The sequence below is a fragment of the Vidua macroura genome, chromosome 14 (assembly GCF_024509145.1).
Source record: "Vidua macroura isolate BioBank_ID:100142 chromosome 14, ASM2450914v1, whole genome shotgun sequence".
Lineage (NCBI taxonomy): Eukaryota > Metazoa > Chordata > Aves > Passeriformes > Viduidae > Vidua > Vidua macroura.
In genome coordinates, this window is record NC_071584.1 from 9,610,931 (window position 1) to 9,637,934 (window position 27,004).

At 39.3% G+C, this 27,004-nt stretch overlaps 1 protein-coding gene across 6 annotated transcripts in view; it reads left to right on the forward strand.

The window, feature by feature from the left end:
• The window catches only part of ACSL4 (acyl-CoA synthetase long chain family member 4), a 43,977-nt gene that overhangs the window by 12,485 nt on the left and 4,488 nt on the right, over window positions 1–27,004 (forward strand). For 2 of the 6 annotated variants that reach the window (XM_053990670.1, XM_053990671.1), the window contains exons 2-14: window positions 13,916–13,962; window positions 16,506–16,745; window positions 17,054–17,231; window positions 18,990–19,099; window positions 19,184–19,322; window positions 20,691–20,841; window positions 21,855–21,978; window positions 22,740–22,811; window positions 24,425–24,564; window positions 24,994–25,166; window positions 25,373–25,447; window positions 25,680–25,871; window positions 26,354–26,468. In XM_053990670.1, the coding sequence (XP_053846645.1) occupies window positions 16,518–16,745; window positions 17,054–17,231; window positions 18,990–19,099; window positions 19,184–19,322; window positions 20,691–20,841; window positions 21,855–21,978; window positions 22,740–22,811; window positions 24,425–24,564; window positions 24,994–25,166; window positions 25,373–25,447; window positions 25,680–25,871; window positions 26,354–26,468 (1,697 nt within the window). In that variant the 5' untranslated portion in view covers window positions 13,916–13,962; window positions 16,506–16,517. Of the gene's footprint in view, window positions 1–925; window positions 1,037–13,915; window positions 13,963–16,228; window positions 16,746–17,053; window positions 17,232–18,989; window positions 19,100–19,183; window positions 19,323–20,690; window positions 20,842–21,854; window positions 21,979–22,739; window positions 22,812–24,424; window positions 24,565–24,993; window positions 25,167–25,372; window positions 25,448–25,679; window positions 25,872–26,353; window positions 26,469–27,004 lie in introns of those variants that run through there. The other 4 variants (XM_053990668.1, XM_053990674.1, XM_053990673.1 and 1 more) reach the window with 4 other exon arrangements.

Consider the following 27,004-nt stretch of genomic DNA (forward strand, 5'->3'; position numbering starts at 1 on the left):
TTTTAAAGCTATTTTACAAGACAGTACAACCTATTTAAAAGGAAGGTAATATTAGTGCAATTGCTGATCTTTGTTCCACTTGGCAATGTGCTTCACCCAACTGCATAACGTTTTAATTTAAGTTGTGCTTAGTAAGTGTGACATACTCTAGGAGACTGAGAAGTAGATTCAAGTAACATGAAAGGATGGTTTTTGGCACATTATAAACTACAAGAGGTGCGTCCTGCACCACACCTTCACTGAGGTTTTCCTCTGTACATGCAGTGGCTCAGTTTCAGCAGTTCAATATCCAGTTTATACAGCTGCTTGTTTGGGTGTTTGTGTAACTTTAGAGAAATAACTGGAGTGGCAATAGTGCCTTTACTAAGGTTCTTACTGACTGCTGCATGGCAGTCTTTGAGTGTGCTGTGTGTGCAAGACTGGGCTCTGGTGCTGTCAGCAGTGCCCACTACACACTCACGTGTGGTTTGACATCACTGGGGGTGGGGTTATTGGGGACCCAGAGCTTGAACACTTTAATTTCTGTGCTGAAAGTTTTGGCCATTAAACATCCCGACTCAAAGTCAAGCATCCACATGCTGCTGCTTATTTCCTGAAGCATTTCCTCCCATCCCCAAATAGTTGTGTTTTCAGCCATGTCTCTGCTCACCTTGGCACTGCTGTAATTTATACATCCCTTGTATTCACCTACTCAGCTCATTGTCAGAGTAAGCCCTAAAATAGCTGTGTAACTGCTCTTCTTGGTAAGTGATCCTTAAGCTTTTTTAAGGACCTTATTTGCAGAAGTCCTGCTCACAGAAAAAAAAAAAAAAAATTGGCATAGAGAGGAACTGAAAAAGTTTTAATATTGAACGTATAATACCACAAAGAGAAAATTCTCTTCTGTGTTGGTAGTTCATAAGCATATTTATTTGGTATTTCCCAGTTCAGATTCTTGGAAAAGAAATATAAAGCAAATAACTGATTCCTTCAGACCACCTGTGTGTCCTAAGGCACCTCTTTCAAAGCTGCCAGAAAATCTTTGTTGCATACCATGGTAAGAACAGCCTTAACACGGGTGTTAAGTTTGCTTTAACAGTCTACTAGGGCAGGTGAGTTTTTACCATCCCTCAGTTTCACAGATGCTTTTACAGACATATCAGCACGGCAGTGTTTCTATCTGATAGCTTTTCCTGTGATTGCTTTTCAAGTTGTTCATGTCCTGCTGTGGCACCTAAAGGCCCCCAGCTGCAAACCGTGTGAGTCTCTGCCCAGTGCAGGCAGCTCTCACCACGAGCCTGCTGTATGCTCTGGAGGAGCCCGGTGTCCTTCATTCCATCATCTCTGTGTTCTTCAGCACCCACTGTGCACACCAGTTGATTCCCGTGCTTGAATTTTTTATAGGAGGTGCTCTGCTATAACATAAGAGCTATCCTTTGTGGTTCAGGATAAAATGTACTGATTATCCTGAAAAAAGGTGAATCTCCTGTTAGTCTTTTAAAGACAAAGCTGAAGGTGTGCTGTACTTTTGGAGACTGAGCAGGTGAGTTGCCCATTCTACACTGAGCTTACTCAGCTCCATAGCAAGCCTCCTATACCAGGGTGTTTGCTAAAATAAGAACTTTTTCAAAACAAATACATTTTTGTGTTCATATAGCGATTGCTTAGCTGGCACAAGTCTTGATTGGAGATATTATAATTTACAAAACAGTAACTTATTTATTAGGTCTGTTTCTGTGCACTAGGAGAACAACCTGAACCAAAAAGTACCCTAAGAAGGATGTATTTAGAAAAACAGTAGATTGTAAATAATGATTCCTGTCAGTTCCTCACATACAGTGAAATACAAAGAGCACTCACTACTGTCAAATTAGGCAGGTACTACAAAGTGTTTGCTCTAATTTCACCCTGTGTTGTAGTTCACCATTTTATTGCACATGTTTATGACAGCTAGCACAGCAGAATGAGTCTTTGCATATTTAAATGTGCACTGACACCAGTGTCCTGTTGAGTGGGTAGGGCTGAAGAAAGCTGGTAAGAACACAAGGAGTCTGTGTTGTCCTTGCTGGTAAGAGGGTGCAAGTGTCTGTCTGAAAAAAAAAAAAAGGCAAATTGACATAACTGGTTGGATTTACTGAAACACTTCACCTTGTCTAAGTGATCCATTGGGTACTTTGTTGTTTTCTCCCCAGCAGTCATACATGCAATAGTTCTGGAAAAGATAATATTAAATTCAGTTTACCTCAAGTACCTGATAAGTAGAATACACAGTGAGTCATTCTCTCATTTGTCTTGGTAGCTAGAGGAGTTGAGCAGCCTGTGAAATGTCACTATTTCAAATATGCCAGTTCAGTCTGAAGAGCTGGACACAGTGTATCGCAGCATGCTGAATGGCTCACAGCAAAATCCCAAAAATTTATGAATGAGGGCATTGGTCTCGTAACTTAAGCTGACAGTTTGGCAGCCAGCTACCACACAGTCACTTCAGATTAGGAAAATTACTAACTCCTGACCTTCCACAAATAAAAAAACTATGCCTGTTAAAGTATTTTGAAGTGTATAAAATTAATCTGCAGTAAACTTTTTTAAATGGCTAGGTATGGGGGGTTGGGGTTTTGTGGCTTTCAGTAAAGATAAAAGTGGATTATATATCATGGTAGAGCTTCTGGTTACCTTTTTTCCCCTGTAATACACCTCCATGGATGCAGTAAGCTTGCAAAGGCTGCAGCCAGCAGTCTTACTCTGGCTGCTGGCAAAAGGAGGGGACAGACTGGGGCAGCAACAAATAGGTAGAGGCTACTTCGTTCAACAGTAGCTCTGTTTTCAGGCTTATTTCAAGTTCTTGCAAAGCACAGAACTGTGTTTCAGCAGAACTAAACCAAGGTGATCACTTCCTCTCTGGCAGTGGTGCTTTTTGGGACTGAATCATGAGTGGAGTCAGACAGCCCATGCAACTACAGGTTGTGTGACCAGGTGCCTGCAAACTCTGCAGCCCAGGGGAACAGCCAGTGCAGCCCAGGTGGGACCACCTCAGTCCAGAACTGCATTCAGTTACCTGCCATGAGCCTCAACTGGAAGACTCAGGGGACCAGCCCCCTTGTTGTGCTGTTCACTTCTCATTTGGAGTCTCCCTTACACTGAGGTCATGTTTTTGTCAATTCAGCAAAGTAATTTGCTGATGCTGTGTTGTATCCTAAAAACTGTTTTAAGTACTAACCTCTCTAACCTCTTCTGTTCCTGGTATGGCTTTTTTTCTTTTGGTTTTCTTACACAATGAAAATACACATACTAAAAGAATTGCAATACTGTATAGGTAAAATGTAGTTTTACAACAGTATTTTCTATACCTTTGAATGTTATGTAGAAAAATAAGCAGTTAGTGGTAATGTCAACTAAGAGTTGACATTTTGTAATACAAAATTATAAAAAAAATTAAAAAGAAGGAAGAGATCTTGGTTTGTGGTGTCTGTGGTCTTTTTGCACCAGATATAGAAGTGGGAAGGATGGAGTAGTTTCTATCTGCTCACGGTAGCTCGTTTGTTTGTCATTCTGCACACTACTTTCCATGGAGGCAGTTGTATGTACTGCTGATTCATACTATGTATTTACACAGGGTAAGTTAATACTGAACTTGATAGCCTTGGTTTTGTACCTTTGTTTGATAGGTGCGTTTAATTTTCATAATGAATATGGATTATCTGTTTATTTTATAAGCATGCAAATACTTCTGCATTTCTATGAGCTCCTCTGTGTGAGCAACTTAGTCAAAAGTGCTTTCCTTATGAAATGTATTGCCACAGGCAAGAGGAACAACTAGAAAGTGAAACTAAGCTTGCTAGGCTTAAGTGAAAAGCAGGGTGAGACTGTGGGGACTGGAGTAGGGCTCAGAGCAAGGTTATGCCTTAGAAAACTATGCAGAGCATCCTCCTTGTATGAGCGTGCTACATTTTGCCATTCTGGGATTGCCAGTTCTCCATCTGGCTGCTCTTTCAGGCCTGTTTTTCTTGCATGTCTTTCAATAACAGTATCTGTGTAGAATGTTGTATGGCTCCATGAACTCGAGTAGGAGGAGAGTTGATAAACACCTGGCAGTTTGTCTGACATAAATAAAGGAAAAACCCCTCATTCTAGCCCTCAAGTTCAGGTCATTTGCATGCTCAAAGGTGATGAATGATGATCACCTACACTTATTAATGACTGTTCTGTGTAAGGCTCTGTCCTGATCATATTACCACACCTTTCTGGGTCATGGTCTGTGTCCAGATGTTGGATGAAAAGGTAAAGGGAGGATGTGTTATTCCCTGAAAAGCAATGGTGACAAAGGTTTCTGTTGTCTGTTTCTCTAAGTTGATTCATTGGTGTTCCTCAGACAGAACAAATAGTTTGAGAAATTTGTTACATATTACCTCTTAGCTTTTAATTTTCCTAGTTAGCTGAAATGAGATTTGCATTTGTAACTTGCATAGCATTAAGTAGATTTATCTTTCAGAAAGGTAAGCTTTGATTATTGGCTTGCTGAAGCTTTACTGTTGAGGCTGTTAAAAGCAGTCTGTGCCAGATTTAACCATCGTGAGTACACATGAAAACTTTGTCTGGCATGCTTTTGGCAGCATGTTACATCGTTCAAACTCCCAAAGGTGCTCAGAACATAAAACTGAGGTGAAAATTGAAAATGATAATGTAATGAGTTTCTAGTGTTATGCCCTGACCTACACCCTGTTCCACATTTTGAAGGAGCAGGTAGTGTTTTCCAGTTGTACAAATGGCATTGACAAGCAACACCTGACAGAGCTCTAATTACCAGGAAAGGTTTGGGTTGAGTGGTCTATTCAGATATGTTTGTAATTTAAGAGGGCCTAGAATTTTCACTATTTTGTTTTCCTTTCTAGATTTTTTTTTTTTTTGAGTTTATCAACCTGCTTACCCAGAAACATTTGAATTGCAGTTGTGTTCAGGGTAAAGTGACTTGTTTTTTGTGTCTGCTAGTGAGCAGCAGGATTGACAATAACTGGAGTGGCATTTAAATAACCCTTACTCAAAACTTCAACAGGGAACTTTGTCTTCCCATCCCTGTAAGGATCAATCTGATAGACTTGAGATGGGGATTGTGCATTTTTAAGTTGAATTAGAAACCTTTTCTGCCAATGTTAGCTTTTGGAGTATCATTGCATTTGTTAATAAACAAAATTACTAATTGTTTTTTATTACTAACCATGAATTATTGTTGTGATACACTGTGTCATGCTTTTCAGTCCCTTTTTCAGAACAAAAAGTTCCTAAAAATAAGTTGAAAGAATGGTCAACAGTATCAGTTTCCTCTTGAAACTTCCTTCAGAATTTGCCTGAGACCACTTTACTGTCTGTTTAGTCTAGTGCTGCACAGTTTTTTTCTTCTGCAGTTGCTAGTGTGACTGCTGCTTTATTCAAATTCAAAATTATCCAGTTAGCTAAATAAACAACAAAAGTCATGCAATCAAAGCTATGTGCTTTGCTGCAAATAGTCACACACACTTTTTTGTCTTTTGGACTGTCAGGAGCTGAACAAATGTCTTTCAGGAAGCTCTGTGGCTGTGCTAGCACGCAGCTGTCCTGTGCTAGTGTGTTTTGCTGCGGGGTAGGACATGTACAGGGGTATGACCATGGTAATGTGGTTACACAGCTCCTTGGCCAGAGCCAGCTCCAGCTTAGGCCTGGAGCGTGTGATCCTCTACCCCTCTGCTGCTTTGCAAATGGTACTTGGATATTTTGGAGTAAGAACATCAAATGCTTCTGCCTTTCCAACTGTACCCCTTAAACACTTTCTTGTTGGTAAATAAGAAGTGCAATGCACATTTATTGGGGCTGGTAAAGTTCAAAACTTTGAAGTTTAAAACTGTTTCAGAGGATTTTTTCCCTGCATATTTTTTTAAGACATCTTGAAGTATTGTGCTAGTTTTTGCTGTGTTCTTAGTACTAATGATTATGTTCAGAGTACTTTTGAACAAAACATTGTTTAGAGCTGTTAAAGCTAAAGACTTGAATGTGCGCTTTGCCTTGTATGGGAAAATGCAATGGGATTTGTTTGGTCACCTCACTTCCTCTTTGAAGTGCAGATAAAAATCAAAGAACTATTATGAAACAGTTAGGCAGTAAAATTGCCTTCCTCGGCAGAAAATGCCAAATAATATTATTAACAGAAATGTACCCTAAAGGTATCTTGGCCTACCATAAAGTACATGAAAGTAACAGAAAGCAAGTTCACTCACAAAAAGTTTAAAGTCAGTTCAGCAAAAAGTTGCAGTATGTAGTCCTGTCTTAGATAAGTTACAACTTGAGAATTCCATGAGAGCATCCAGAGATGATGAATACTTAGAAATGAATCTAGGTATGTTTAGCTAGAAGGTAATGAGGTAGGTTCAACATGAACCAAGCAGTAGACTGCTAAAGTTTTGCTTTATGACTACAATAAAATTCAATTCATTAAACATACAAAAAACATCATCACTTTTTCACTGGAAGATACTGTGAATCTGTTTAAAAGATTAAACTGTGCTTGCTCCCAAAGCTCCTACTGTTTATTGACCCTCAAAGCATTTCTATTACACAATGCAAATGAAAAATAGAGATGACTCATGCTTGAAATCTCAGGGGCTACCATCTCAAATGACCATGGGTGGGGGCAGCTTTCTTAAACTTGTATTTTTTTTAAGTGCACACCCAGTCCTCTGTATATCAGAATGTCTGCAATGAGAGAATTTCTTCAAAATGCAAATAAGAAAGCCTAATATGTTTTTTTGTTTTGGTTTTTTTTTGGCTTAGTCAAAAAAAAAAAAAAAGGAGGAATTTGCATTTGAATGTGAGCTCCTTAGGGAAAAAGGAAGGTGTATTTTCCAGTTCTAGTGCTCTTCTTGTTGACTGTCCTTACAGAATTTTGGAAAACTCATACAAACATGAGAAAAACCTCTCCCAGCCTACAGTCCACTTTTTGGTAGACAAAAGACTACTGGTGCAGTACACAAGGAGGAACATTTACTCTTCCCTCTTCCTTTTTTAAGTATGTAATTAATTTCACTACCTAAATTATGAGCTGTGTCTGAGAAGAAAACACCCTAATGTGAATGGTGAGAGAGGATGGAGTTTCTGAAAAGCGAGGAGGGTAAATATAAAATCGATGGCAGCATTTCTTGCCAAAATGAAAGCTGAAGAGCCAGTGAGGCTCCCAGAAGGAATAGAGAGTTATATTTAGAACTGGGACAAACATAAGTACATTTTCTGTGAATCAAATTCTGAAAAACACCTAGGGAGATTATTTTCTTCATCTTTATTTGCAAAACAAAATGCACCTGGCATCCTAATTTCCTTACATTGTCAAAGGCTGTCATTGAAATGATCATCAGAAGCATAAGAGGGGGAGATGAGCACCCTTGACCTGTGAGTTTAAGAATTATTAAACAAAACATTTGTCAATGCTTATGTTTGTAGTGCTGACAATATCTGAAAATAGATCAAGAAGAACTTCACTAGGCCCAGGGAAGCACCTAGCAATTGGAAGCAAAATAAGATAGAAAAGTTAGAAAGTATCAATGTAACTTTTACCTGCAGTATCCAGTAATAAGCCAGAAACAGGAATATTACATCTGGCTTTGAAAACTGTAAAACAATGTGATGCCCAAAAGATGGGCTGGAAATAAAACCCCATAGCAGTGTCTATAGAGCAGGTATTTGTTTATTGCAGCACTGGAGTCAGGGAGATTTCTCCTCCTAGCTCCCCCACCTTTGTCAAGTGCTGCGGTGCATTTATACAGTAAATGTTGCTCAGTGTCACTACATCACCATCACATACTCACCAGAACTAATTTACATCGTGTGAGCTCATGGTTATTAGACAGTTCTTTTGCACTGTGCTTGCGCCTCCCCTATTTGGGGCTTGTGGGGGGTCTTTGATGAAGGCTTCCAAAGTCTTCTTCACATCTGAACTTTTCAACTTTGTCTTAGAAGCATGCATAGTTATGATGTTCCTTGGTCTGTTCGGTCTTAACTGGTCTAAATTCTTTATTTGGTGGCTAATTGGCTTTATATTTGCCAATTTCTCATTAGTACTATACTTACCTATCTCTAAAGCTACCCACCTGGTGAGTTTTTTCTTCTTTTTTGTCTATTCAGCATTAAGCAACTAGTTAACCATATACTAGTTATAGTATAGTGTATACTAATTAGCCATTACATTGTATAGATAATTTTTTCAGGTTATATAGGTATACATTATGTCAGGTTATATAGATATAAAAGTTATGATTCAGGTTATACAGATATAAAAAAAGTAATGATTTAGCTTATATGGATAACAGGTTATATAAATATATCAGGTTATATTGATATCTTATAACTCAAGCTATATAAGCACCTTGTAACTCTGACCTAAGTTATGCAGGCACCAACTGTACATCAGTTATTTACTTTCATTGTGCCCTGAAAATGCAGGGGAAGATAACAGCAAATAGGGCTTTACATCTGTAAGTCTCAAATTGATTTGATCTACACTCTCTTTTTGTGAAGTAGTTTGTTACTGAGAAAGAATTGGAAAGTAAAATACAATGATAACTTAAACGTCACTAGTTGGATCATCAGAGTCATGCAAGTCACAACCTTTCCACTGCAAAATGCTCGTGTAGCTAAACACAGACCTAGCCAGTCTGTCCATTGTATATTTACTGTGTGTGGGAGGGAAGATTATCAGTTCTTCTTTGGCTGTTTACAGAGCTTTTGCTGAAGTCTTCTGTGGCCACATGTCCTCTGAAATTTGTCCTTGCTTGTACTGCTTGTCTCTTTGTGTCCTTGTTTAAAAAAGTTGGGTGGAAAGAGTACATTTATCTCTGCTGTTGGAACAGCAGAGTAACATTTGTCATAATGCCTGATGAGACAGGGGTATATGTTGAGGGATCAGACTGAAATACTTCGTTATTACTATAGAATATGTATTTTCTTTGTATTTTTTCCCCTTTAGTCCAAGTATATTTCATAGATGCTGGTAATAACAGTATTTTTCTGTCACACATTTTCTCCTTTTCCATCTTCTTCTGGAATACCCACTGTCCAAGCTACCAGATTTTAGCCTAGTCATTAACTAAAACGCCAGTGAAACAGAAAGATGTCTCTCACTTCCCTTACCACAAAAAAAGGTACTGAAACGGCTGTGTTTGTCATCAGTCCCAGTGAGTGCATTCACAGTGCTGTGTGTAACTCAGATTGACCTGGCGATTTTCTGCCCTGCCCTTGTGAGACCCAGCCTGGACTATGGCACACAGTTCTGGGGTGTCCAGCATAAGAAGATATGCAGCTGTTGGAGCAAGTCCAGAGGAGGCCATGGAGTTGCTAAGAGGACTGGAGCACCTCCCTTATGGAGACAGGCCAAGAGAGCTGGGGCTGTTCAGCTGGGAGAAGAGAAGATTGTGTGGAGACCTCACAGCCCCTTCTGGTACCTGAAGGGGCCTTCAGGGAAGCCAGAGAGGGCCTTGTTGTGAGGAACTGTAGTGACAGGATAAGGGGGAAGGGGTGCAAACTGAAAGAGGGAAAATTTAGGTTCGGTAATAGGAATAAATTCTTTATAGTGAGGTGGTGAGGCACTGGAGCAGGCTGTGGATGCCCCATCCTTGGAGTTATTCAAGGCCAGGCTGGATGGGGCCCTGAGCAGCCTGTTCTGGTGGAAGGTGTCCCTGCCCAGGGCAGGGGGATAGAACAAAATGAGCTTTGAGGTCCATTCCAGCCCCTTAGCATTCTGTGATGTTGTGGTTCTGTGACTGGCCAGCCTGTGCAGCCCAGGCTGTGAGCAGGCTGGGTACGGCCTGCGGGAGAGGCGGTGCTGCAGTGAGAGCCTCAGGTACTCCCAGGGCAGCTTCTGGTAGAGCTGGAGACGAAGGAGCAGGTGGGTCAGAGGAAGTACTTTCCCAATTCAGTGCAGTCTCAATGGACAGTTTTCAGTTGTGAAATCTTGCCGTGGCCTTTACTGTTTTCTGCCTTTGGGGCATGCAAACAGCTCTTACCCTTTCACCAAATGTTTGCTTGCACTCGTGTTACAAATTAGGAGAGCGTTTCACACCCGGCTCTTAGGTAATTGAGAACTACTGGGTCAGTATAGCTGGGCTGGCTTGCACTACAGTACTTGTTGCAGAAATAGACTCTTGACATTTATAAATGGATTTTGTTTTCTGATTGACTTTAAGCGCATATATGTTCTGAGGTAGTAAGCAGAAGCAATGAACATAAAAGACAACAGTAATGTTTTTCTTGAAACCAAAAATAAATATTACCCTTGTTATTAGCTGAGTAAAATATTGTATTAAGCAGCAGTATTTTTTAAGCAGTAGTAAGAGAAACAGTTTCCTAAGGTGACTTGTGATTTTGCTATTTCAAGTAGAATGTATATATTTAAACTTGTATCAGGATCCACTAAAACTGATTTCCCCTCTCCTTGTTTGTTGGGACATAGGTACCAGTATTTACACTGTACAGGCATAGTGAGAGCTCTCCAACTCTCAGCTTTGAACAGTTGAGTAATAGAAGCTCAACTTTGAGCTTCTATTGCATTGCCAGAGCACAGAAGTACTCCTCAAAATTGGTTAGGTTTGGTTAGACTTTCTCTGGATTTTCACTGCCCTTTGTGATGTACCAAAATGTGCAAGAGGAAAACATGTAGAAGTCTGCCTGTGAGAAAGAAAGAAAAATGAGACCTCATGAACTTTTTTTCCTGTGAGTAACTTGCATTAATATTGCTGGAGTTTGTTTTTATAAAAGCACCGACATGATGTAGAAACTGAATCATTTCCTTCAGTTTCCTTTCCTTCAATCTTTCTAAGCTGTAATTAGCCACCAGATCCTTCTAACTCTTACTGCTATTTCATCACAGTCTTCTCAGCTGTGGAAATGTCCTTTCATTCTTGTCTGTGTTAGGTATAAATCTGGAAAAATCAAAATTTGCAGAGAGCCTGACAGTATGTACTCATTTGTTTATTGTGCTGCATCTTCCTTGCTATGTGGTATTTCTTACCCTTGGAGTAATCTCTTTTTATGTCATCTGTTTTTGAAATCCCAGCCTTGTTCTGTCCTGTACCGAACAAATTCAGGACGACTAAGTACCAGCTAAGTTCCTTTCCAAAGTTCCTTTCCAAAAACTGACTAACTGGACTAACTGAACACTCAAATACTTAGGTCAACTCAATTTTTTTTTTTTTTTTTTTTTTTTTTTACTGCATAAAACCACTTTTCCAGTTAAAAATCCTGAATGCTCACTGTGGTTTCCAAGATGTTTACATCTGCCTGGATGCTAGAGAAATTGCAGAAATGGTTGTTACTTACCTCATACTGGATTGTTTTGGAAGATTTCAGAATTTCTGGGCAGGAGCCAGCCCTGAGCACTTACACTAAAGTCAGAATTGTGTCTCCATTTGAAGCTGGCAAGAGCTCCAAGAGTTCTGGTGCAAAGGAACCAGACTTCCTCTAGTGTTGCTTTTAAACTAAAAACAATCTGCTTTGGAGATTCCAGTTTTCTTCACAAACTAGAACACAACCCTTTTCCTCTCTAATGTCATCTTCCTTACTAGATTACTTTCCTAACACTATCTTTGAAGCAGACAGAAAATGAAGTTGTTTTCTTACAAATATGCTATTCCATAGTAAATTGGATCCCTGGCAAGCTTTTTAACACCAGAGGAAGGATTGTAAGCAGTGTTGTTGATATACTTTGACTATTAAGCCTTTAGAGTGCTTTGGGCTTGGGCTAATTAAAGCCTTTCCTAGTGATGATTTAATTTGCTGCCTTATTAAAGTTAAACTGCATAGGATAAAATTTCTAGCTACAGGTACTTCATTTGATTTTGAATTACACTTAAAAATTCTAGTAGTGTGTGTAAATGCTGAGTAAGTTGATTCTGTTCAGTTTGGCGAGTCAAATGCAGAGAAGATTAAGGCATTTCCTCCTCTGAAAATAGTCACTTCCAGAGGCATAAACCTTCTCTCTGTCCCCCATACACACTTTTGCTCTTATTTAGTCCCATAAGCTTTTGTGACTATTTAAAAGGGGTTTTTGCCTATATTAAAAAATATAGTTGCCAGTTGTTTCTTAGATTTGAGTTAAAATGGGAAGAGAGGGATGTCTCTCTGAAATTAAAGCACATGTTCTGGAACAGAACTCTGTTCTATGACCCTGGCTACAGGACAGGAGTAGAATGTTGTATGTTATCTCTCTGAAACTTTTATTTAAGGATATAAAAGTCAGATTATACTTAGATAACATCTCTTCCATCTCTGGCAGCCCATAAAGTAGAGTGTCAGGCAGGAGTAAACTTGGCCTGTAGAATTTTTGTAAACACCCATATATAAAAGCCGTAAGTGAAACATTACCTCATGAGTGAGGTTTCCAGCATGTACACTGTAACATGTCACTGCAAATGTTAAATGATCTCCAGACCACTTCAAAATTGATAGAAGCTGATTCACCAGAGGAAAATCCTTAGGAAATGCTGAAAACCAGCTATCTTGGTTCTCATAGATAGAAACAACATCTATTTTTGTTTGGTTTCATTTTTTCTTGTAGTCATGCCTGACGCACGCTGCTCTTTCTGAGAACATGCATTTCCTGCATCAAGAACTGGAAGCTCTGCTGTTTCCAAAACAGCTAGACAAGCATCTGAAGAGGCTAGTTCTGTTCAACAGTCAAGAGAAAGAATAAGCTTTATAAACCAATGGAAAATATTACATATTCTAAATATTCCAGTGTTAAATATCAGCTTTATCTTATTGTGAAACTTTTCATGAATGCTAAATTTTATTTGTAACGAATGAGGAAATTTATGAAGAACATTACTGTTATACTTTAGTAATATGTAGTTGTCTTACCTTGAAGTGTCCTTGATGATGCATTGACATGAGCATTGCATCCCATCCTTTCTCTTAAAGTCTAATTAAGTAGGAGATTGAAGGCATAAGGTATAATTTGAGGAGCTAAGTTTGGCTTCTAACTGAATACAACTGGTATGGAGGTACCTTTGCATGTTGAATATGTCAGTCTGTTATATGCAGTATATTTAAGAGATGATAAATACTTACTTAGCACAAGTTTGGGATGATCCTGCAATGAATCAAAATCTTATACAACCACGTGCAAATGCCAGTAACTCTAAAAACATTCTAGCACCTCTTCTTTATATTTCAAGAGAAAAATCTTTGTAGGAGAATTTTGCAAGGGACATTTAACTCATTTTCAGTCTGTAAAAACTGATTAAAATCTCAGACTTATGGGGAAGGCCTTTTAAATATAACTAGGTTAAACATCAGTTAAAGCTTTCTGCAGTAGACCTCTTGGAGCCTTATCTCTGCAGTTACACACAGCCATCTTTTATTACACTGGTCATGGGACCAATGAGGCCTCACTGCCTCTATAAACATGCTTTTGTTCTGGAAACTCTTCTCTTACCTCAATACCCCAAATCCACTTGATGTTCTCTTGGGCAGTGTTTGCTATGGGTAGTCCTGAGTTCGTGTTTGTACTGATATTCCTCTATCAATAGTGACAAAGGGCTTCTTGTCCTGCCTTGAGTCAGAAGAACGGACCATATGCAATATGAAAGTCTCTTCCTTGTCTTTCTGGGTTTCATTGGTAATTAAATTGCCTTAAGCTTCTGTTTTATTCAGAACATGTTTAAATACGAAAGGGAGGAAGTGGTGTCGCATAAAAGCTAAGCTCCTTTTTGGCAGCTTCGTCTCTTGTCTGTCCAGTGTAGTTTGGAAGCTTAATGTTTTCCTGTATTGTAATGGCTCTCCCTTGTATGGGTTGTGTTGCACTTCTGTCTGAATTCATAGCCTGTGCTTCTTAGGGGCAGTAGGGTGGAAATTCTAAGGATTCCTCCTTTCTGCAAGGCAAAAAACATCCCAAATTCTAATATGTTTTTCTGTTTTACTATAGGTCTAATCAACACTGAAGAAATCTCAGTCATCACTCTAAGATCCCCTGTAAGTACACCTCTGTGTGTGTGAGGTTTTGCATGAGCATGTTCAGAGGAAAAAGCCACAGTTGTATTTTTGGGACTCACTAAGTCTTCCCAATTGATGTCTTTTAAGAATAACAACTGATTTTTGTCTGGATAGAAATGTGATTTTTTTTTAATTACTCAAACTATATACAAATTAGCTGAGTTTTCTGTTTTTATAAACACTTTTTAAAGTATTACAAATTAACCTGAAATTCCAAAATGAAAGAAATGGAACCTTCCTCTCCTCCCTTCCTAAATTAGCCAGTTCTTGATTATTAGCCAGTAGTATTTCACAGCAGCACCACTTCTGAACAAGCTCCTACACAGCCCAAAGAAAAACTGTGGTACTGTCTCATTGTGTTAAATACTTTGCAGTACTCCAGCAACTCTGCTTTTTATCCAAGTCAGTGTGCCTGGTCCTATGTTCATTGTTGGAAGGTGAGGAGCAGCCAGAGTTCCCCCTGGGGTCTGTTAACTTGTAGCATTATGTGTAAGCATGGGTGTGTCCTGCCAGTTCCTTAGCATGTCTTAGAGCCGTGGCTGGCTTGTCTTTGAAATACAGACTCAACTGCTGGTTTTGGAGCACTGAATTAACTGGGATGAAAGTGTCATACAAGATTTGTGTTATAAACCCATAATCCTTCATTTTAGAGAACTGGAGCTTTGGGAAGTAAACCGATCTCTTTTCTGCTGAGGTTGATGGTGAGGCTCACGAGAGCAGAATAAACATGTATGTTTTGAAAAGAATATAGCATTCATTTTTTATAAGAAGAAATATGCAGAATACTTTCATCCATACAAGTCTGAGCTTAGTTCAGTTTAGCTTAGTTTATTATACTATCATTCAACAGTAATTTTATTCTGTAGTTGTAATTACTAAATTAATGTGGTGGTCATGTTGTTTTAAATATCTGCAGATCTCTGAGTCTTAAATTACCTTAAAGCTGTTGATATTGGCTACAACACAGCTGCTTATATTGAAATTCTCATTAAATAACCCACCAACCTGTTAACTGACTTCTGTCTGCTATAAGTAGCAGTTGTCTTATTTAACCTGAAATGTTAATTGTAGCCTCCCTCATCACCTGAGGGTAGCAAATATATTAATAAAGATGGTATTTTGAGGTGTGCCTACGTTCTTTTAACTCTTGATGGAGCCCTGAGAATTTCCCTATTCTCATCCATTCTGTTCATCAGATGGTGTCGGTGACAGCCTGGGCTCTGATGGCGGGTGTCAGTGTCACTGGCTCCCCTGCCTGTCTGAGGTTCTGCCCTTGCTTGGTGCACCTGTGCCTTCTGTTTTCCCCTCTGTGGCAGCGTGGGTGGTGTGTTAGCACAGCAGCCAGGTGAAGATAACCACACCTCTCTCACGTGCCAGGGCAGACTGTCCTAGGCCAGTGGGCTGGCCATGACTGGGGTTTGCTGTGACAGTTTTGTTTTTCTCCCACTCACCACCAGTCCTTATTTAGGCCCAGTTCTCCTTAATGAGGAAAGATTTCTGACATGCAGACAAAATCTTGCCAAATTGTACTTTATTTTAAATTGAGTTAAATTGGTCAGATTTTATTCTGTTTTCCATACTTGGAGTTTGAAATGCATGTATTGAAGTATTTTTTGAAATTGGAAAAGCTAATCTGCATTATCCCTTTCCAAGAGTCTGACATTCAAAGTTGAAAAGTAGAAGATTAAAAATGCAGTTGCTGGAACAAAGTTAATACAGCAGTTTTGGAATATTATATAGTTTTTAGATTACAGCATGTAGACTTTTGAGCCTATATACTATTTTTGAGTATATCAAGAGACATTTTAATCTGAATAGAACTTGATAGAACATTTTGAAAAGCAGTAAAGCAATCTGCTGTACCTTTTCTCTGTAGTACAAATACTTAGTGGGAAAACAAGTGTTGACCTTTCCCTTAATTACGCAATTGTGTCATTACTCAAGTAGCTTAAAAACAATATTATGTTGTGAAGGACAGACTTCATCTCAACAGCCCTGAACTATTCAAACAGAAATAGTGGGGAAAAGTCTGTGAAAAGTAAATATTTGTGAATGCAAGAAACAAGTATGGAAAAGATTCATCCTCTTTCATCCCCAGAGCAGTTCACTGCTCTGTTGTGCAGTGATGCTTTTGAAGTGAGTTCTTAGAAGGAGTAAAACTAATTAACTGACTGTAATATTACTAATTTAATTATTTTTTCTTTCTTTTTCCTGCTCTCTGCTTGGCACTGGTTTTCGCCCATAGGTGTCCACTGTTGGCTCTCAAAGGTTACTAAAATTTTGCAGCTGCTCTGAATCAGCACTACCTAAGCTTCACCTACTGTTGCTTCTCCCTGCACCACTCTGCACTGCTGCCTTGCTCTTGTCTGCTTCAGAACTCCATAAGAGAGTTTCTCTTTTAAATACCCACAATGAAATTTAGGCTAGAAATGTGTGCCATTCTCTTGCTGCCTGTGTACTTGTTAATCTGGTTGTACAGTATGCTGGTATTTATTCCCTGGTATTTTCTTACCAATGCCAAGAAGAAAAAGGCTATGGCAAAGCGGTTAAAAGCTAAACCCGTCTCGGACAAGCCAGGGAGCCCCTACCGCTCTGTCACTCACATGGACTCACTAGCAAACATAAACATCCCTGGAGCAGACACACTGGACAAGCTCTTTGACCATGCTTTAGCAAAGTTTGGGAAGAAGGACTGTCTTGGAACCAGGGAAATTCTGAGTGAAGAAAATGAAATGCAACCAAATGGAAAAGTATTCAAAAAGGTAAAACTTAACGATTTTTTACTTAATTCTGACTTGCGTTTGAGCTGCTTTGTATCTTGCCTCAACAATGCATGTCCCTTTGGAGCTCTTCTTCAGTCATCATCTAATAAACCATTCATTTTATGGTAGCTGAGGTATAACAGAATATACAAGATGCACTGTTTATTCTACTTCAAGTAAAATGAAAGCAATTTCTTAATGAATGGCAGACTGTGTACTCATGGTGTTAGGCACCAGCTCACATCAGCCACTAGAGCTATACCAGAAGCTTCTTGTCATAGAAATTCATTGGTTTTTTTTCTCTCAAGTTAATTCTAGGAACTTACAGATGGTTATCCTATGAAGAAGTAAACGAGAAAATTACTCGCCTGGGGAATGGACTGACTGCCCTGGGACTAACCCCAAAAAGCACTGCTGTCATATTCTGTGAGACTCGAGCTGAGTGGATGATTGTAGCTCTCACCTGCTTCAAGTACAACTTCCCTCGTGAGTGCTCAACATGGTTACTTCTAATGTACTTTAGAACCATTTCTCAGCACAGATCTGGCTGTCAAGTATTTTGACTCTGCCAGTCTTGTCATTGGAGGTGTAAGAATTTCACAAACTTTCTCTCCTTATGGTCTTAGTTTTCTGTCAATTGTATGCATTGTGGGTGTCCCTGAAATTAACTTGCTCATACTTATGAAACTGCTTTTTTATGATTTTATTGTACTATGTTCTAGATGTTAAAATGACAGAATAGTCCACTTACTATTCAGGTTGTTTTAAATATTCTGAAGATGTCAGTAGTTGCATTTAAGATGTCAGTAGAAGCATTTCTTCCACAAAGTGTGGGATGTTTTTATAGTATTTTGTGTCTGTATCCTAAATTATACATCCAAAAGATGAAATGGTTATCAGAAGAGATGAATGGTAATTCATAATTCATTACAATTATGTATGGGTGGGTTTTTTTGTTTTGGTTTTTGTTTGTTTGTTTGTTTGTTTTTGGGTTGGGTGGTGTTTGTTTGTTTGTTTGTTTTTTTGGGGGGGGTAATTCAAGCTGTCAGAAATCCCTAATGGGAGTTAAACTTGGTGAACTGCAGTGGTTACTGTGCACTCCAGTGCCCATTCTGCACACAACACACTCTGAACCACAGCCTATATTTTTTTGCTTGCACTGGGCTGTCTCTTTTTCTCCCAGCAGCAGTAGTAGCTGCCTGTGCAAGGAGCAGCTTGTACAGCAGAGTGTGCAGAGAGGCTGTTCAGGGGCAGTAGTGGAAGAGATGAACTTGCTACTGAAGTAGGAGACTATGGCTAATTTGGTCTGGATCCCGATATTTTGAAAGGCACTAAGAAATAGCTGTATAACATTATTCTTTTTCCTGTGCTGTGTGAACCCTATCTCACAGCACTGTTAAATTCCTTTAATGGTCTTTGGAGGTTACAGTTTGAGATAGCAAATTATATTAAAGGAGGGTTTTTTTCAGTAGAGAGAGAATGGGGAGAGGTGAACTCCATTGTGCCTGGGAGGCACTTAATGGCATTCCTCTAGCCAGTCTGGGTTAAAAATAATCTGGCAGTGTGAAAAACAGTCTGATTCCTTAGCCTGATTCTCTGCCTTGCTGCCATCACTAATAACATGGGAGCAAGGAAAGTAGCTGACAGTGCCCAAAGAGCTGCCTGTAGCCGTGCCCAGCTTTAAGCTGGTGCCCTGTATTGTCTGAGTGTTATCTCTCCCCCTGAGCTGTGGCTGCAGAGAGCTCAGGGGCAGAACACCTGCTCTTAGTTGCTTACTCTGGGATTGCTTTGTACATCATTGTTGGGGTTTGGTGCATCTGTTTGTTCTGATAATTTCTGCTATAGGAAAAGCAGAATTATTTTGGGAGGATGTAGATGACCATTCTAGGTTCCTTCCAACTGCCTGACCACTTCAGGGCTGACTAAAAGTTTCAGCCTGTTACCTAGAGTGTTGTTCAAAGGCCCCCTAAACAGTGACAGTCTTGGGGCATCAACCATCTGTCTAGGAACCATGTTGCAGTAATTGACCATGCTCTTAGTAAGCACATGCTTCTTGCCCAGCTGTCCTCCTTGTTCCAGAGATCTCTTGTGCCATAAAATTTCTGATGTGGAAAAATCAAAAGCCATATTATTTCCAAATTAGAAAGTTCCCAGTTGAATGCTTTCCAGTAAGATAAAGCAAGAGCTTTTGCATTTAGTTTTACTTTTACCCTTCTTTCATGTCCTCTCCCACCCCTGCGACAGTTGTCACTCTCTATGCCACCCTGGGGGAAGAGGCAGTGACCTATGGTCTCAACGAGTGTGGAGCATCATATCTGGTCACGAGTGTGGAACTCCTTGAGAGCAAACTTAAGGTAATTTGGTACCATCTTCACCTGCTATAAGCAACCCTACAGTTCAGTCAGTACACTACTAAACATTTCATTTCTCTTCTGTAGACTGCACTGCCACAAGTCTCCTGTCTGAAACATATCATTTATGTGGACAAGAAGACTGTCAATAAATCAGAATACCCTGAAAATGTGGAGATTCATAGCATGCAGGCAGTAGAAGAGCTGGGAGCCAAACCAGAAAACTGTAAGTGAATCACTTCACAGAGGACTGACTAATCAAGCAGTGTTAGCACCGGGTTTAAGAGGGACGTTAGCAGAAAACCCCTCACCCAGCAAAGGGTGGCCTTTGTCACCAACAGAGGTAGTGGCAGGTTGCCAATTCATCTTCCAGCTCCCTTTAAATAAACAAAAAACTTATTTTATAATATCTTTTGTTCATGTGTCATGTATGTCAGGATAAAACTTTGTTTTTAACTTCTAAACCATAACCAGAATAATTTAATACTTCATCTTCATTTTAGGAAATGAAATAGAAACTGGTTTAATGTTTCATTTTCTGCTACTCTTGCCTTTTATTTATCTTACTGTCACTATTTTTTATTAGAAAAGAGGAGAAAGCACTTAAAGCTTTTTTGGTTGTTTGCTTGAAAATGTCCATTATGTTAACCAAGCTGTAGCTAAAAAGCATTTAAGGCTAGAGGAATAACAGTTACATTCCTTGCTCCATTGGGCTGCTAGGAGTGACTGTAAACATCTGCTTTAAGGAAGGAAAACCCAACCCTGATGATCTGTTCTTACATCAGCAGTCTGTAATTAACCATGTCAGTCTCTGGAATAAAGGAGGGGATAAACTGGCAAAGGAGCTTTGGGAAACACACATTCATTACAGCTGCTTATCTCTGATCAGCCTGAGGTGCTGATACAGACCTGCAGTGACCCTAATGGGTGTTTTTTCTTGGGCTTAGTCTCTGAAAAGCCTGCTTCCTTGCAGACACTGTGAAAGCCATGAAAGCTGGTGATTGTCATTGCAAACAAAAATCAGAAGTCAAGTGTTTTAAACTAACTGCTTTTCTACTAAACCTGCAGCTGAGGGGGTTTATGTAAACCTGAGGAGGGTTTATGTAAATTTTTTTTAAATGTTGAGGTTGGGGGGGGGAGTTAAAAGCAATCTTACCTGTACAACCTTGGCTTTGAAAGACTGATGGACAGAAAAGCTGACTTGCAGCTTTTTGAGGTGTTGGCTTTTTGGTTTTTTTTTTTACCCAACTTGCTGTTTCTCATCAGTACTGTATTCTCCCCCTTTGCAGCCTTTGACAGTTTTATTTGGTCTTCGGAAGGTTCCTTTCAGTCAGCTATAAACCACAATGACAAAAGTGTCACCCAGATTGTGTAGATGCTCAAATACTCATCATTCCTTTCAAAATTGGCCTTCCCTCTCTTCCTCTTAAAACCAGATGACTACTTTCTCCAGCACTGACCATGCAACAGCTTGCTGTGCTGGCCTTCCATGAAGGACCTGTTTCACACTGATTACAGACATTTTCACATTGATTAATTACAGAAATAATTTAGAAAGTAGATAATAAATAAGTTTTTCTCCTGAATTTTGTAGCAAGCATTCTGCCAAGCAGACCTGTTCCCACAGACTTGGCTTTAGTAATGTACACCAGTGGCTCTACTGGGAGACCCAAAGGAGTGATGATGATGCATAAAAACTTAATAGCTGGAATGACAGGACAGTGTGAGAGAATACCTGGACTGGGGTAAGAAACACTTCATTGTCTTGTGCACAGAGAGATAAAACAACCAGTGTGAACTTCCCTTGCTTGAATAATACGCCCTTCTAGCTGTTTTCTCACATGCTGTTGCTTCTTTTATTATTATTACCCATAGCTCTAAGTCTGTGATGGATTTTTGCACTTTTGAGTATCAGAGGATACCACTAGATAAGAGATTCCTCCTCTAGTGCACCTTGGGAAATGTTTTTAGACATTTTCAGGCACCCAGAATCAGTTTAGGAAGCATGTCAGAGCCTAGCACTTCAGTGACCAGGAGACACTGCTCTGGGTGCACGTGCTGCAGAATCTGCTCGAGTACAGTTCACTGAAAGAGCAGAGAAGTAAGAAATTATGCACTCACAACAGTAAAACCAGGTGCAGATTCCTTCACATTAATGTTTTGAGGAAGCTTTTCCTGAAATATGTCTATTTGTCTCTGCATTCACAAAAGGCTCAGTAGCTGAAATAAGCCCTGTTGTCAGACTGCTGTTGTGAGAGGATATAAACACAGTTCTGGCTTGGTGCTGGAAGCTGCTGTTCAGTGACAGCTCTAAGGTTCTTGCTGAGAAATCTTTGAGCAATTAGTTTCTGAAACCAGCCTCAGTACTTCAGTAATTAGCTCTCTTTCTAGTAATGTATCCTAGAAGAAAATGACTGACAGGGCTTTGTAAATCATTGGTCATTATTTTAAAGTGTAATTATTTCATAACTGAAATGAAACCTCCCACAAGGAGAGGAAATAGCATTAAAGGACTAGGGAATCAGAGTTTCCTAGAAAACATGGCAAATCCTGTAATTTATACTGATTTCAGTAAGGGCAGATTTCCCCAATTTGTTTATATACTGTGGCTGAAATCACACTGGTCTTGTGTGCAGGAGAATAAACTCACCTGGGATCCAGGTCAATCAAAAAGTAATAACTAAACACACAATAAAATGGTTAAATGGTATTTTTCAGTCCACTTGTGACTCATGGTTAATTATTTTTTCTTTCCCAGACCCAAGGACACTTACATTGGTTATTTGCCTCTGGCCCATGTGTTAGAACTGACAGCAGAAGTTTCCTGCATCACTTACGGCTGCAGGATCGGTTACTCCTCTCCACTCACTCTCTCAGATCAGGTGAGGGCTAACAGAGCAAGGTGGGGAGCAAACTTCAGCTTTTGCAGCCTGTCCTTCCTTGCTCAGCTTCCTCCTTCAGTAAAGAAATACTGATGTATATGGTACAGTTCAGAAATGTAATTTTTTTTCAGAAAATGATGCAAATTAACATTCCTGGTGAACAACAGCAGTAGGTTGTACCATATAAATTTTATTAAAACCTTTGCTTTTATGATACTTAGGAAATCTAAAAGCAATCCTAATAAATGCATATAGTGTTATCCACTGGATAACAGGGTAAGAACAGCTCTTAATAGATCAGCTGAACTGTTTAAAGTGATCTTAAGTTTTGGTCTCACTTTATCAGTTCTTTATCCAGTTATTGCAGATCTTCTATTTAGTCCTTTGCCTTTTCCCCTTTAAAAATTCAGATAAATAAGAGTAAATTAAGCCAGAATAGATACCTCTGTGTGTTTTGCTTGTAGAGAGATTTGCATCAAGCAAAACAAGCTCCCAAAGGAAGATGGAGGAGAAAGCAAGTACTAGAGGGAGGAAGTAAGAGAAAGATAAACAAAGTGAACCTGTAAAAGATTGAGTATTTTGGTTGAAATAGATGTTAATCATTACCCTTTCCTTATCAATGGGGGCAAAATGACACAGGAACAGGGGAAAATATTTGAACAAATCATATGCTAATATATCTCCTCCTTTTGTTAGCCCTTTAGTTTTCAAGCACTGTTTTGTTTTCTGCTTCATAAACTGACATATTTTTCTTATTACAGTCAAGTAAAATTAAGAAGGGAAGCAAAGGAGACTGTACTGTACTTAAGCCTACACTGATGGCAGCTGTGCCTGTAAGTATGCAGAAGCAGATAACGTCCAGCAAAAAAAGTTCTGTCTCTTTTATGCTAGAAAAAAGTATTTACTAACATGTTTTGCTCTTCACACATAAGTAACCTGTCACTAATAAGAAAAGAGAAAACACAGACATTCCAGCTGTTGGGGGATTGAACTGAGTACTGATGCTGCAGATGAACACAAGAGTCTGCCTGTACTAAAGCCAAGATCCTTTTTGATCCAAACCTGTCAATGTTTCAGTAGTTACAAGTGGTGTTTTACTGGGCTACTGACACAACAATAGGACGCTGTCAGAGTCTGGAACTCTTTTTTGCACAGGGCAAACAGGGTGGTTCTGGCCAAGAGGGAATCTACTGGAAGGATATGGGCATTTGGCTCAGTCACAGACTTAGCAAGTCAAGGTAACACCGAGGCTGAGTGTCTCTTGCTGTTCTCAGGGTTAGGCCAGGCTTAGGCTTCTCTCAGAGGAAAGAGTGATCAGATCACTCCTGTAACTCCTCTTGCTTCTGCAGGTTACACTTCTCTGGGCTCCTGCACTCCACAAGGCTGTGGTGCTGTCCAGAAACTCCACAAATGTTTGTGTCTTTCTGGTGCCAAGGCCCTCCCCACATGTGCTGCCATCATGGGTGCTTTTAGGATCCTGTCACACCTGTGGCTCAAAAAACTGGTAGCACTGGGTGGTGCCACATGGTGGTGGGTAGTGAGTAGGAGGATTTAATCTAATTTAGAATACTGAGTTTTGAGATCTGGTTATTCTGCAACATCTTAGAATAGCCAAGAGTTTTAAAATCAATTTAGTCACATGCATTCTTTTGTTTTATAAAATCATAAGCACATAAAGAGGCTTGGTTGTCTTCTTGATAATTAAGAGTGACAATAAGTATGTCTGAGAACTCCAACCTTTTGGGAAATATCCATTTTAATTTATTACATGGAGAGAAGGCACATAAATACTTCAATACATTGTGCTCCAAAACAAACTTGAAGGAGCCAATCTTTAAACTTCTATTAAATACTTCACCAGCCTGAACAATGTTTTACTTTCTGTGTATTAGGGTGACCATAAGCTTATTATTTTAATGGAAATTAATCTCTGATCTGTGACAGAATTGTGGTGGATTTTTGTCAGAATTAGAATTACTGCAACCATGTTTCTCGGAAAGTTGAAGAGCTCTCTTGGAAAAGGAAGTGGTGCAATGAATTCTTAGTTCATTCCCTTGCACTTAACAATTGCTGTGGATAAAGTACAGCATCAGCACTCCCAAGCAGGACACACCTTGAGGGGAATTTACCAACCTTAGCAAAGAGATTGAGTTAAACTTGAATTTTAAATTTTCTAAATCAGTTTGTCACCGTTTAAGTACAGGTTCAGGTGTAAATAGCTCCAAGCTGCAGCGGTCTATAAATTGGCTCATTGATGATGTGTTAAAAGCATTGCACTTAAGTACTGCCTAACCCCACAATGCAAAGATCTTCACTCTGGTTATCCATTTTAAAGGAAGGATAATGGGGGGTGGGGTGGGGGTTACTTATTACATGGGATTTAATTTACACATGCTGGTCTGTCCCATATAGTGATTTTCCTTTTTTTTTTTTTAACACTTTGTAGGAAATAATGGACAGAATTTACAAAAATGTCATGAGTAAAGTTCAAGAGATGAACTATATCCAGAGAACTCTGTTCAAGATAGGCTATGACTACAAATTGGAACAGATCAAGAGGGGATATGATGCACCTCTGTGTAACATGTAAGTAGCATTCACGGGCCCAGGGTGCATTTTGCCGTGGAATCTGTTAGGACAGTCTAAAAGAATGATGCTCTGAGTATCAGACAGTTCTCATCTGACATGCAAATAACACCTAATGACTAACTGAAGTAGTCCAAGTTCTTACTGGAAACAGCTAAGACATTTCATGGTAATGACTAATCTTCCAAACAGCTGGCTGGTTCATTTTCATTGCACTGCTTTTTTTTAAGTGATAAAACTGGAATGTTTGTTAAGCTACAGGAACTCTGCCTCCTCAAGTGTTACACAGGAGGTAATGGGCTTGGATTAGCCCTGCTGTCTACTAAAATCTGGGAAAAAGTTAATTTTTAAGGGGAGGAAGGAGGTTTGTGTCTTCTTACAAGAGTGAGCTAAGTGAATAATTTTTAATGCTTTTTGCCTTCTTTCAAGACTGTTGTTTAAAAAAGTAAAGGCCCTGCTGGGAGGGAATGTCCGAATGATGCTTTCTGGAGGAGCACCACTCTCACCTCAAACACAAAGATTCATGAACATCTGTTTCTGCTGTCCTGTTGGTCAAGGCTATGGACTGACAGAAACGTGTGGAGCTGGAACCATTACAGAAGGTACTTAAAAACACCTGTGGAAATACATAAGTTCAGAAATAGATATGTATGGTGTTTGGTGATTCTTAATTTTTTTAAAACAAGTCAAAACACAGCTACAATACTGCAGCTGTAGTTCTACAGTAAAGTAACTTGAGATAAGATACACCCCATTCATATTTCAAATAACAAAAAATCTTGGTTTTCTTTCTTGTTTTCTCCCTAAGTTGCTGATTACAGCACTGGCAGAGTTGGAGCTCCTCTTATTTGTTGTGAAATAAAACTGAGAGACTGGCAAGAAGGTGAGAGTAGTAATTGTTCTGGTTTCAGAGTAATTCATTTAGCCTCTGCCTAGCAGGTATCTTTGCCTGGCTGCTTAGCTAGGTGTAGCATATGAAGAAATTATTCTTTATCTTTGATAATAGTCATCGGTTAGTGTGCTTTAACTTCAAACTGAAGTTTTAAAGTATTTTCTTGGCAGAAGGATATACAAGTTAAGTTAAAAATAATTGCTTGGGACTGTGTTGTTTTCAGGAGGCTATACTAATAAAGACAAGCCTAATCCTAGAGGAGAAATTGTAATTGGTGGACCCAATGTCTCCATGGGATATTTTAAAAATGAAGAGAAGACAACAGAAGAGTTTTCTGTTGATGAGAATGGCCAGAGATGGTTCTGTACAGGAGATATTGGGGAATTTCATTCAGATGGGTGTCTGCAGATCATAGGTGGGTCTCAGTTTTTGATACCTTAATATATTACAAAGTATTGACTAACCATAATTATAAACATGTTATTAATACTGTTGGCTTTGCCTGAGCTAATCCACTTAAGGTTACCTATTTACAGAACTGGTGTAAAACACATTTCCAAAAGTCCTCATAGCTGTAGTAAAATGTTGGAAGTGATGCCATTTCCTAAATTTAGCACATGGACTTTAAAGAATAAATACAAGGTTAAGGTTTGGATTAATTACAAAGCTTTAAAATCAGAGTCCTTTCTTACAATCTGTGTGACAAGAAGTGTAATGCTAGAACACTTTTTGCAGAAATCTTTATAAATTTGGCAGCTATTAGCTGCTTTAAAACTTGCCCATTAAGATCTGGTGTAGCACAAAATACACAGGTGGTATGTATGGAGAGGGATCTGTGGAAATGCTTAAGTTTAAATGAAACAATGTTTTCTTTTTTTCCCTTCCCCTGACTCCTAGATCGTAAGAAGGACTTGGTAAAGCTACAAGCAGGAGAATATGTGTCTCTCGGAAAAGTAGAGGCAGCACTGAAGAACTGCCCATTGATTGACAATATCTGTGCTTATGCCAAAAGGTAAATTCATTTAGAAACTCTGCTTAGAGTAAACCTGAAGTACAGGCTCTGATCCACTTCTCTAATCCAACTATAGTTTCCCATGGTTTCCTTCTAATAACCCTCTCCCTCAGAGTACAAGTTACAAACATGTCTGAAGAAGCACAGCTTTCCAGATTGCCTAAAAGCTGAAGAAATTACCAGTTTTTCTGTTGGCATTTCTCCTATCCAGATATGCTTCTGTTCCATCCCATCCCTTCCCTAAAAGAGTATATATCATTATATATGGTTATATTTAGCATGTGTTCTGGCTGTCAAAATACCAGTGAAAAGTTAATCTGGACACTTTGCACCTGATCCAAAGCTTTCCAGTGAGGTTTGGAAATTAGTTCCAATATATTCCCCTCTCTGCCTACGTGAGGGGGAACTGCAAAGAAGTGGTTAAACCCCAGGTCTAGCTGGGGACCTAAACTGAGATGTGCATGAGTGAAGTGACAGCAAAGCCTCATTCTGATCAAACCTGGTGTTGTAAACCAGCTTAGACTATCTTCTTGATA